The 12,563-nt window shown below is 41.5% G+C and overlaps 1 protein-coding gene across 3 annotated transcripts in view; it reads left to right on the plus strand.

Annotated features, from left to right (window-relative positions):
• tle2b (TLE family member 2, transcriptional corepressor b) overlaps window positions 1-12,563 on the plus strand; it is a 79,042-nt gene that overhangs the window by 18,797 nt on the left and 47,682 nt on the right. For all 3 annotated transcript variants that reach the window (XM_061078392.1, XM_061078394.1, XM_061078393.1), the window contains exon 4: window positions 10,205-10,249. In XM_061078392.1, the coding sequence (XP_060934375.1) occupies window positions 10,205-10,249 (45 nt within the window). The remainder of the gene's footprint in view (window positions 1-10,204; window positions 10,250-12,563) is intronic.

The following is a 12,563-nucleotide window of genomic DNA, read 5'->3' on the forward strand; positions in this document are numbered from 1 at the left end:
AATGGGTAAAGACAGTCAAAACGAACCCACTGTCAACTACAGAGATATTAATAAGACTTTCTGCTGTTGATTCCTGATTTATGGGTTTATTTTTCTGCTTTGATCACTTACTTTACTTCTAGCCTCCTGCAGAGGATGTTCAACAGCATACAAAAGCAGTTTATCATTAATATTATGACATCATATTTCAAACCATCTCTCAGTTATGTCTCTTACAAAAAACAGTCTCAGTTTCTTAAACGATAAAATGTCTAAAATCATGGTTGTTTACTGAAACAGATATTTTCCAACATCTGTGATTGGTTCCAATTGCAGAAAATGTTATCAACTATTTTTCTGCTTTATTTTGTATGAATTTATCATTTTAGTTTATCACGGCTTCAGTGTTTTGTCTCATGCCTGCCATGCGGTCATTTGTTGGAACGTGCGTGTGTGTGTGTACATGTATCTGTGTCCGTTCAGTTCATCTCCTCAGGCAGAGATGAAATGTATTTGTGCGTGCACGTGCGTCTGTGTGTGTTTGTATGTGTGTGTGTGTGTGTGTGTGTGTGTGTGTGTGTGTGTGTGTGTGTGTGTGTGTGTGTGTTTGTGTGTGTGTGTGTGTGTGTGTGGATTAATGCGGTGCTCTCAGCCTCTTACTCCACTCCCGGCTCATCTGTCTGATTCAGCCTGACACAGTGTTCTCTTTAGCAACATTACAGTCACAGACTGCTTGAGAAAGAGAGGAGAGAGAGAAGAGAGGAAGAAAAAGGGAAGGAGAGAGTGGAAAAAAACAGAAGAGAGAGAATAGAAGCAATAAGAGAAGTGAAGAGCAAGATAGGGACACTGAGAGAGGACACAAGGGCATTGGCAGAGAGACAAGGAAAAAAAAGTAAAAAGAGAAAAAAAAGAGAACAAGGACACTGACAAAGAAATGAAGGAGAAAAGAAAGAGAGAGGGAAACAAAGACAAGAAGAGTTAATATTATGACAGAGCAAAGGAGATGTGGCGGGGATTGAAAACAGAAGAGAGAGGAGATGAAGCTGAGAATTGGAGAAAGAGAAGAAGAAATTAAAGTGATGTAAGGATGAGGACAGGAAGGAAGAGGGATTGCTCCCCACTAAGCTAAACGTCGCTCTCTGATAGTGGGAGTTGGCCAGGGGATTTAAGCAGGGCCAGATGTAGGGAAGGATTGGGTCTGTTTTAAGAGTCTTAAACCTGTCTGAACTGTCTGGAGCCGGAGAAACAAACAGGGCCGGCGTGAAGATGGACAGGGTCTCCCCCACTGCATGTACACACAGATATAAACCCCTTCACATTCAAGGTCAGTATCTTCCCAGTTCTTCTGGCGCTGCCTCTGACGAAACTGGCTGCAAGAGAAGCTGCAGTGAGGCTGAGTGTCTGCCGTGACTGATTTAGTCGTCACCCCCTGACAGGGCACAATGGAGGAGTCAGAGCCTGCTAACCTAACCTCTGATGTGGGTTAGCGCGGCGTGCTAATAAATGTTTTAACATCGGCGGTATGTGTGTGTGTTTAAGTGCGTGTGTGGGCAGGCGGATGAAAGAGACAAGCTCACCCGAGAGACACTGACGAACAAGGGTTTTCTCATCCACACCTGCACACTTGTACACACACAAGCGCACACTGATGCACACACACACACTGAGGAGTAAATACAAGCCGCTCACGCTATACACACACGCTATAAAGCTACACATGCCTAAATGTAGAGTTGCACACTCACATGAATATGTCCCATTTAGATAAATCACCTTGGATTAGACCCACTTTCTAAGATCATTTTAAAGTCTGCCAGCGTTCTTTGCAGAATAAAGAGAGAGAGAGAGAGAGAGAGCGAAAGAGAGAGAGAGAGAGAGAGACTGGCACCGTCGTCTGACACTCTCTCAACACCAGGGGGGTGGAGGGGAATGAGAGAGCAAACACTCCCTGAAGAATGGAAGAGTGGAAAAGGAGGAGGGAAACACGAGATTGAAGGAGGAAAGAAACAGAGAGAGAACGAGAGGAAAGGCGAGAGAGACAGCAGCTTGTTGAGAGAATTGCAGGAATGCATTTTGTCTGTGTGTGCCTGATGATGACAGCGCGGTGTGTATGTTATTAGTGGCAGATACACGCTAGATATGGGCTATGTTCACAGGAGCGGAACATTACAGTTTGATCAGATAAACAAGAATCACACTGCACCCTAATTCATCTGAAGTAACCTGTTTGCTGAACTGACACAGCGAGGCCCAAAGCCAGGCAGAGACATGAGGAGATGATAATAATGCAGTGAGTGAGATCCAGACTCACTTTGAACATTTTAACCTTTTAAAGCTCCAGAGAGTTTGGATTTGGTTGAATTACAATAACACTTTTATAACAAATAGAGGTGCACATGTTAAGTTTTAAAAGAAAGTTTAAAAGCCTAATATGCCTTTAGGTTTTTCATTCAACAATCAACACTGGTGAAGCACGCAGACTCTTTTCATATGTGTCTTTGTTGGGGAAGAGCAGCATTCAGATGTTAATTTGAGTCCAATAACATGAATTCAGCCCAGTTAATCTCTCCAGTGTTATCTGAATCATAAAATATATTGTCATTTAAAAAACATAGTCAAGATCCACATAGTACATTTAGCTGTTAATCAGAATTCTTACAACAACCATCTAGCTTTTTACATCACTTTACATCTCAGGGAATAATAGAGCCAGAGCAATATAGGGTCTGATATAAGGGAGTGAAAGATTCATTGGCTGATATATTTATTTAATAAAAAGCTTTTGCAGTGATTACTAAGATGTTGTTATCAAGCCTCTATGACGAATAGGGCGTACAGTTTGACCATAAACTTTATCAGAAACAACTATAAATAATGACTATAAGTATTTACGTGGATAAAAACATGCCTGGTGTTTTGACACCATATTTGTTCTTCCCCCTAACATCTAACAGGAAAATGCATTTTGTGAGTTGTAATCCAAGAACACTTGTATTCTTGTTAGAAGTCATGTTTACTTTGCTCTGACATGGAGAAGTTCACACACACACACACACACGCACACACACGCTCTCCTTCTTTACTCTCTGGGTGGGCAGTGCTGGGTGCTCTCGGTAAGTGTTGTCACCCAGTCGGCTGAGCGTCCTTCCACCAGGCTTAACGCTTAACGCATAACACTCACGCACGCGGGCACACACACGTCTACCACATGTGATTCGCAATCTGCTACTCACACAGACACATACACACACACACACACACACACACACACACACACACACACACACACACACACACACACACACACACACACACACACACACACACACACACACACACACACACACACACACACACACACACAGCCTGCACAGACAAGAGATCTCACAGAGTGCTGGATGAGAACACGGTGTCACAACAGAGGGATTATATAAGGCGAACTGCAGGCCTGTTGGGGGTGGGTGGAGTAGGCGTTGGGTTAATTGGAGGTTGGAGGGGGGGCGCAGACAGTTAAGAGAGGATGGACCTATTAAACACTGACTACAACACACAATGCACATATTTTCGAGCACCACAACTTTTACTACTTTATGCAGCACAGTTATTACTATGCTGCAGTGTAGAGGACAGCAGTTAATACTCGATGACCCACACAGTACAATATCCTATAACTTTTTTATTGGTGTCTACAGGACTATAACATGCTTGTGTTTGCCTGTAATGTGAACAGTAATGTCAGTAGACAAATCTTAACTTAACTTTACTGAAGAATCTCTGGACATTTTCTGGAGTGAGAACACAAATGTCCACTTGAGAGACTCCAGACCTTCTTTGGAGTCTCTCCTGTCAGCCCCAAGTGAAACCTGAATGTCCAAAGGTGCCCATCTGAGAAAATAGCAGGAGATCCTCCGCTGGCTCCACCAAAAGCGAGTGTTGAGGATGTTTCTAACTCGCAACAGATGCAAAAGTGTGAAAAAAAAAGAAACAAAGAATACAAATATCCATTTCTGCAGACATCCTCCTGAGCTTTAAGTGTATTTCTGAGTCACACAGTGTTGAGTTGTAACTGAACATTGTTGGTGAGTGTTAACACACTGCAAGGCACAGTTGTGACTCCAGTACAGTCCAGACCAGACTCCCATAGTGTTGTCACTAGAGTGCTGTACAGACTGTAAAACAGAACAATAGTCACTTGACTGCTGTCTAGCCTACACCCACAGGACAACTGTTACTATATTCTCTGCACTTATTCTATTATTCTCCCCCTCTTCACAGGAGAATTTCACTGGTCCAGTCTGAATTGGTTTTGTAGTTAAAAGAGCAAATGTCCAGCTGGAGCAACTTCAAGCACTGTAACTGAGCGGTGTTGAAACTGGCTTGGTCATATTACTGTCAGCTTCTAGCTTCCTGTCACATGCTGCTGTTTCGAATCCTGATAACATAACACCGCTATCTCTGACAATCGCTGCTTTGTCTTTCTTCACGCTGAATGACACAGGATTAAATGAAAAACCCTCTAATTTGTTTTAGTGCTGTCCCGAAGGTGATGGTCTGTATCTGACCTCGCCCCATTTCAAGTCAGCGTTTAAGGAAATTATCCTGCAGGGACCAATAAACAATTGCAATCGCATATTGTTATCAGCAATATGGTGCCGCAGTTCTCAAGTGGCAGAACAATGAGGGGCATTTGTACACAATGATTTTTGACCTCCAGCTATGTGGGGAATAACTTTGACTTGTATGAGGCCCAAAATATGGAAAATTATTCTTTACAATTTTCAGTAATTGGTCGGTGGAAAAAGCAGTCAAACTAACTTCATTAAAGCTTAAATACTCCAAAGTACAACACACACACATATATGAATATATAAAATATGTAGATTTTGGATCTGGTATTTTTATTATAATTTGAAGTTGTTGTTAGTGTTTTATTGGTGGAGGTGAAGCTAAGTTTACCTTTTGTGGTTGTGTGATCTTGAGCAGCGCATCATCTACCTTATAAGCACTATACAGAAACATTAAAGAAGTAAAAAAAACTGGATTGTATCAGATATTAGGACATTTTAATTGGTTACTTTGTATAGTATATGTCTACAATTATATTACATTCTACTATAGTGTCATCATTTGACTATATTATCCATTCATGTATGTCTAATAGAGATATACAAAATTGTTCTCTTATGTGAAACTTTCACAGTTCTTTCATTCCTGACTCTTCAAAAAACAGCGTATTTATTATTGTTACCATGATGACACAGGTCCTCTAGATGCTGGTACGCTCCTATGGTTCGTATCTGAGGTGAGGGACGTGCAAACTATGTGGTTGTTTAACTTGGAGAATTCACATGTAGGTTTTCTCAGCCTTTGCCTTGGACTTTCTTTAAGCTGAGAGATGCATTGCTGAAGAAAAATGTCTCGCAACCGGACTGAGGAATGCTTTGACATGGATGGCATTTTTTAATCAAACGGTCTCAATGGAACTTGATGGAAGGCGACTGTACAGCTTCTCCACTCACTCCGCTGACTCTCAGAAATGCACATTAGCAGAATCAAGGTTCCTTAACTTGTGCTGTCGCTAACAGGAGCCCACATGCTTTCCCTCTGGCTCTACAGAGCAGTGTCCCCGTCATAGCTTTATTCAATTTCTGTCCTTCTGGTTATATGTAGTGAGCTGCTTCCTTTTGGTCCAGAGTGTGGAGCCACTGAAGTGACCTATGTTCTTGCAGGGTTGCATTCAATTGCTAGGGCCCTGGTTTTGTAGCACTAAGCTGTCAGTGTAGTGGGTAAAAGTGAGACACTAAATGAAAAGAGGATGTTAGCGAGGAGGGACTGAAAGAGGAGCGAGTGCGAAAGAGACATGGAGAGTAATGACAGAGAGGTGGAGAGGCTGATGGGAGAGATGGAGGGAGAATTAATAAGGAGAGACGGACAGGAATTGAGTCAAAAAGATGGAGAGGGCTGAGGAGAGGTGTAATGATGGAGATGTGAACAGAGGGGATGATGAGAGATGGAGACGGAGAGGGAGAGAAAGATGAAGAACAAAGAGAGATGTCACATGTCTCTCATGTTGAGAGGGCTGGAGGAGAGGCAGACACAGAAACACAAAGAGCAGGCTCAAGCATGTTTGTGGGTGAGTGCCTAAATATATACATGTATGTGTGTGCGTGTATATGTGCGTGTGTGTGTGTTTTCGGGTGTGTGCATGTACTTGTGTAGAATGTGTGCACATTTTAGCATGAGAAAGAGAGTGCAAGATTGTATATGTTTTTTTGTACTTGAAAAACATATTTTGTGTGTGTGTGTGTGTGTGTGTGTGTGTCAGGAATAGAAAGGAAGGGACAGAGTACACAGTGGACAGGGGGAGAAAAGGCGAAGATATAGACATAGCTGTTGACAAGGACGAAAGAGAACAAATGCAAAGTGAATGAGCCAAGTAGAAAATGAGAGAGCGCATGAAATGGAGAGAGAACATAAAGGAGAAAGATGATTGATAGAAATGACTGAAAGGAGAAGGGATGAGAGAGTACAGTGTAAAGGACGGAGATGAAAATGATACAGACAAAACAAGGGGAGGATAATGGAGAGAGTGGAAGATTGTTAAAAAAGAAAGAAAGAAAGATAATCGTCAGGAAAGGTGTTGACAGCAGAGTGAGAACACCAGAGGAAGGAGGTGCTAAAGAAGTGACAGGTGACAACGAAGGAACAGCACATTGCAAAGGACTATTAGATGGATATAGGGATGGATAGAGGGATGGATAGGTGGGTGGATGGTTAAATTAGGGAAAGACCATGGTTGTGGTTTAAAAGAAACGTACATGCTCCCATCCTCATTAGTAATCAATATATCCTCCCTAGCATACGGCTCGGGCTGCAATTTTCTGCCTGAACCCGAGAGAGCCTGAGAGAAAATAGGCCAAGCCTGACCCGATCCCGACAGATATTCTGTTTTTGTGTTCAAACCCGACCCGAACCTAATGTCCTCCCTAATGTAGCAGGCTTCCCCAGCTACCGTGAGCAAACCTAAATATTATTTAAATTTGTTTGACTGAGCTCGGCCTGATTCATCATACCAGCAGGGCTCGATGGGTCCTGACGGGCTCGGGTGGGTGTCCACGTGCTAATCCGCACCAGCCTCCTTTCTGAGATGTTTCGTCACATCATAAAAATGTCACTCTGTCATCGCTCTTGCAAACGAGTCATAAGTCACGAGGCAGCTACAGATCCTGGGCAGGAAGGAAGGGGCAGGGTCGAGATACCAATCCAGCACCTTGACTCAAGGTATCTGATGATACCGAGAACCAATGCTATCTTTTTCCTGAAATAAAAATAAAACAAATCTGTAAAACTCACTGCATGGAGCTCATTTTGATCAATTTACTTGAGGGTAAGAGGAGGCCAAGGATGAGTGTGAAGGTGGTTGCCCAGCATAGTTCAATGAAAGGAACTGATAGAGGGAACACTTAACTGTGAAATGAGAGTGACAGAAAGATAGTTAATTTGCATAAATGCTCAATTTTCTGAACTAAAACTTAAAGAGTATTATTTATAACCAAATGTTTGATGTTTACCTGGGAAACACTGACGTTGCCACTGAAGTAGCAAAAATATGTGGAACCATGAAACAGCCTGAGGGACAACAAGCGATACACACCTCAAACTAAAATCTGCCACCTTTTATTTTAATTTATTCTCACAAATACATTATATCTAATTGTAAAGCAATTCCTTATCATAATTATTCCTCATTTAATGATTATTATGCACTCATTTGTTTTTTCCTCATTACAGGACAAGTATATTGTATGTAATGATCTTTACTGTATGTGGTATGGTGTAGTGTACGTGGCAGATCTGCACCTAACAATGTTCATAGCAATAAATTGAATTTGAATTAGATGAATGGGCGCTGTGCACGGACCGAGACAGACAAAGATAGCGAGTGAGTAAAATAGGACAGGAAATAGACTGAGGAGATGGACTGAAATGGAGAGTGAAAGAACATCTGACAGCAAGAGAGAGAGAGTGAAGGGAATAACCAGAGAGAAGGAGGGCAGAGAGAAAAGACAGAGTGACAGCCTCTGAAAGAAAGAGATGGGAGTGAGAGGGAGGGACTGAAAGAGGAGGGGAATAAATGGAGAGAGAGAAGAGAGGGCTAGAGTGATAGAGTGAAAATTAACAAGAGAACGCAGAGAGGAAGCGAGTCAGTCGCGTCTCACTCTCATCATTCAGAGCGTTGCTCATCTGGTGGCAGAGGCTGCCTCCGTCACCTTGACGGATCCTTGCTGTCTGTTTGCCTCTCGCGACCAACACCATTACAGAACATAACTAATATTCACACACACACACACACACACACACACACACACACACACACACACACACACACACACACACACACACACACACACACACACACGCACAAACGCACACAGAAGAGAGTGAGTAAGAAAATTCTTCAAGTGAACATGTGCAGAGGTGGTGGCCGGGCATTTAACATGCTCAAAATGGGAATGTTTAAACTTGTGCTTTCTACTTAAATATATATATATATATAACTGATGTGCAGTCAGGGTAATAGTTGCAAAAGAAAACAACAAATATTCACATCTAAGTAACTTAAATTTGTGAACTGTTTTTGCTGAAGATAACTTTCACAAGAATCAAACTCAGCAGTAGCTTAGCGAAGTTTACAAGAACCTTTCGATATTTAAGGTCAAACTATGATAATCAGCTACAGACAGACTGCTTTTATTTTACCTTACCTATTAGATTATTAAACAGTATGCTGTGGTTGTGTAAAACATGTCAGGAGTCTGTGGACAACACAGTTGAAACTATTCTAAATGTTTGTTGAACAGGTGGTTTGATAAAGTATGTAATTGGCCTTTTGCTTTCGTTTTGCGCCGACAATAATGAGTTTAGTCGTCAACTGGAGTTATCTTTACTCCCCTGGTTCACTGCCTCCACTGCAGCCTCTGTGCCGGGTGCGAGTGTGAATTAGCAGAGGGACAAAAAAGTCTTTCAATCAAAATATGACCAATTACTTATACTTATCAGCCACAGGGAGTTAGAAATAAAAGTATTTCTCTCTTAAAATAAAGGCTAAGGTCTGAAGTTAAGGCTCTGGTCACCATTTGACGTAATATCCTATGTATTAATCGTAGAGTTTGTTTGTGTGTTTGTGTGTTTGTGTGTTTGTGTGTGTCCGGCTGCTCTTCCAAAACCCAACTCCCGTTATCCTCCAAGCTAAGTTTTCCTGCGCCCAAGGCCGGAGCAATTCCATTTGACCTCACTACACCTGCCATTCTATTGGTTCGGTGATTTTATATGACTTGCTGCACAAAAAATCCAAGCCCTGAAGAAAAAGTTCACATGTGCAAAGAAGCAGTGAGACCCAAAATAGAAAAGCTGAAGCTGGGGCGCAGGAAATCTAAGCACAAGCAGAGTATATTTGAGTGCAAGCGCAGGGTTTTGAGTAAAAGTATTACAAAATCTGAACTTGAAATCAAGCCCTGCTCTTAAACTAAAAGGCAGTGCTCTTGAACAATGATAGGTAAAAACCCATAAATAGATTGTATATTGGTAGCTGGTTTAAAAGGGAGCTTTTACATTATTCGACCCATGTACTGTACAGACACACAATTTTTACGCTTTTACACAGTGAACAGCGTTGTCAGCAAACACAGTGTGGCTCATTATTCTGATGCACAATATATAGGTAGAATTGTACACACACACACACACAACCACACACACACACACACACACACACACACACACACACACACACACACACACACACACACACACACATAGGCAGACACACAGAATTCAGTAAAAGCACACACTGTCATGCTCATTCAGCTGCTCTGCATAGACGGCAGTTTACAGACTTTAAAGCCCCCCCCCTCAAAAACACACACTTGCTGAAAGCACATAACTAACACCAATACATAAATACCTCATTATCTATTCACACACACACACACACACACACACACACACACACACACACACACACACACACAGAGACAAACTCTCTATATCTCTCTCATCTTCTCACTCTCACTTTTCTGTCTTTCAGTAAAACCACAGTGACAAACAGCAGCATATGCATCGACTCAACAGATGTTCAATGGGGGATATTGTGTAAGACTGAATGTTAATGTGCTGCGTGTATAAAATACTAAAGAAGCTCTGTCATTTGTGTTTCTCTCCACAGTACTATGAGATGTCCTACGGTCTCAACATCGAGATGCACAAGCAGGTAAGAGATGGTTTTTTTTTTCTCATTGTCGACCCGATAATGCTCCTGTGTATGCTGAGGTTGTGTGTCTCATTTTCTGTGAATTCGTCAGTGGGAGGAGGTGAATGTGTTATTTGATGCACACAAACTTTGTATGCCCGTGTGTCATCATGTGTGGGTGGGTTTGTACTATATATTTTCTTGCTGCTGGCCTGTTTTATGTGTTGTGTTTGCACTGTGGATTAGCGCAGGGTTGTTGCCAAGCATCGTATAGTACCATACATGTGTCATTTAATTTAAATAACATTAGCAGGATCTGCTTCAGCTTACGTTTGTGTTGCGATGATGAGAATGCGGGACTTGGTTGAACACTGAGTAATCGATGGCTGATTTTATGACTTGTCAGGATCACTGCTCAGTACTGCAGCTCACCTCTGGATGCCTTTCAAATGAAAAGAGAAGTGAACGAAAAGATAAGTCTGGAAATACAAGGAGAGTCGTTGTTTTTGCACTTTATTGTCTATTTATATTGATTAACTTGTATTTCTGTGTCCAGTCTCTTCCATTATGATCAAAATAGAACAAGTGAGAGAAGAAACAACTACTGATGTCAGAATGATTGAATAGTCATACCATTAAACTGACTTGTACAGATGGTATTCATAGAAATGGTGAATGTTTTACCAGGTATTGCAGGACAATGTTGACTGCAGAAAAAGCTAAACCTTGCGATGACCTCAAGGTTTAGCTTTTTTCTGCAGCATGTGGTAGTTACCAGTCATTTTACTGTTTGCTGTAAACAGGGACTTTACTGTCACTATGAGGAATTTCGGTCAATTAGATTCCCTATAGGCCATTTATGAGATGAAATGAAATGATGATGAAATTTGTAACTTCAGCTGACAAAACCCATAACCACCTTCCTAGCATGTAATCCATCTCTTTACTGGTGCAGCGTGCCTCTTCTGAGAGGTCGTTTATTTACTTACAGATTAGCTAGCATGAAGGGAGTCATAATTTGTTGCTGCCATTGTTTTTGCCCTTGCTATGTCAATAGGTTGCTGTGGCTTTGAATTGAGTACAGAGCGATAGTGAGAAAACTGACATTTAGACTCATAAAGAAAATTATTGCTGATATGGCAATGCTCCTTAGTTTTCCTGGTTGGCATTAATACGAAACCTTTCTGAAACAATTGATTTCATGTTGGAGGTTTGTTAATACATTTCAAAAGGATATGGCTTGTTTGACGAGGAACTCTATTTTCCCGTAAAGCATTAACCAGTAGACCACTGAGTTGAAATGTGAATCTGTGATGCTAACTTGCTCTCTGCAGTTTACTCAGACACTGTCATGGATGATATACATTTCAAAAGCAGCTCATTGTCTGAAACCATCTCTGTAAACACCTTCGAATGAAAGCCTCTGCATTCTGCATTTTAACCTCAAAGGCATTGTGTCACTAAGCTATCAAAGTAATTGCAGCACAGAAAGATCAATCAGTGGGGTTATGTCCAAATACAGAGTGCAGTGTGGACACTCTGGATGAAGTTATGTCCAATTACTGGTTCAGAAGTCTTTGCTATAGTTTAAGTCTGACGCAGTTGTCATTTGCTGTCTAGCGCCCACGTTGTTTAAATAGCTAATTAACTTTTACCCATCTGAGTGCCCATGAGCGTGTTGGTCTTAAAATGAGGTGTGGTCAGGTGCATTGTTGGTGCATTTATTTCTTGAGGCCGCAGAAAGCAATTGACCAGTGAAGACCTGTGGTCCTTTTTCACTGTTGTTTTAATGGCACCCTATGTTACACACAGAACAATTTGCAGCAGTAATAACGAATGAAGTCATCCAAGAGGCTGTTTTCCAATCTGGCAAATACACCAAGGTGCAATTGCAATCTGCTTTATAATGCAACCCTTTTGAACCAACTTTTTTTTTGCTGTTAAACTACTACAAAAGTAGATTACGACTTAACTTAAATACACTTACTCCTTGTTATTTGAACCATGTAGTTTGTTAAAATAGAAAGTACAGAATTAAACTTCCTGGGTGGAGTAAAAAGTAGAAAAGCAAACAATTACAAATGTGCCAACTGAGATCATTCAATCTGTGACAGAGATGAGGCGACGTCTGAGACATGGTGCGATTCAAGAGAGATAACATGTAGCTCGTAATTCACCTTGATGTAGCGTTTAATGTAGAAGAACACAAATATGCAGGTCACTCAGGAGTATGTCAGCAAAGCTCTGCCTTCATCTTCCTTTTCTCCTGCCTCAGATTGCATTTGAAATGTTATGCTTGAAACGGAAAGTTGTCGTCTCAGCTTTTCATTCACAT

Source organism: Limanda limanda, chromosome 9 (assembly GCF_963576545.1).
Source record: "Limanda limanda chromosome 9, fLimLim1.1, whole genome shotgun sequence".
NCBI classification, from domain to species: domain Eukaryota; kingdom Metazoa; phylum Chordata; class Actinopteri; order Pleuronectiformes; family Pleuronectidae; genus Limanda; species Limanda limanda.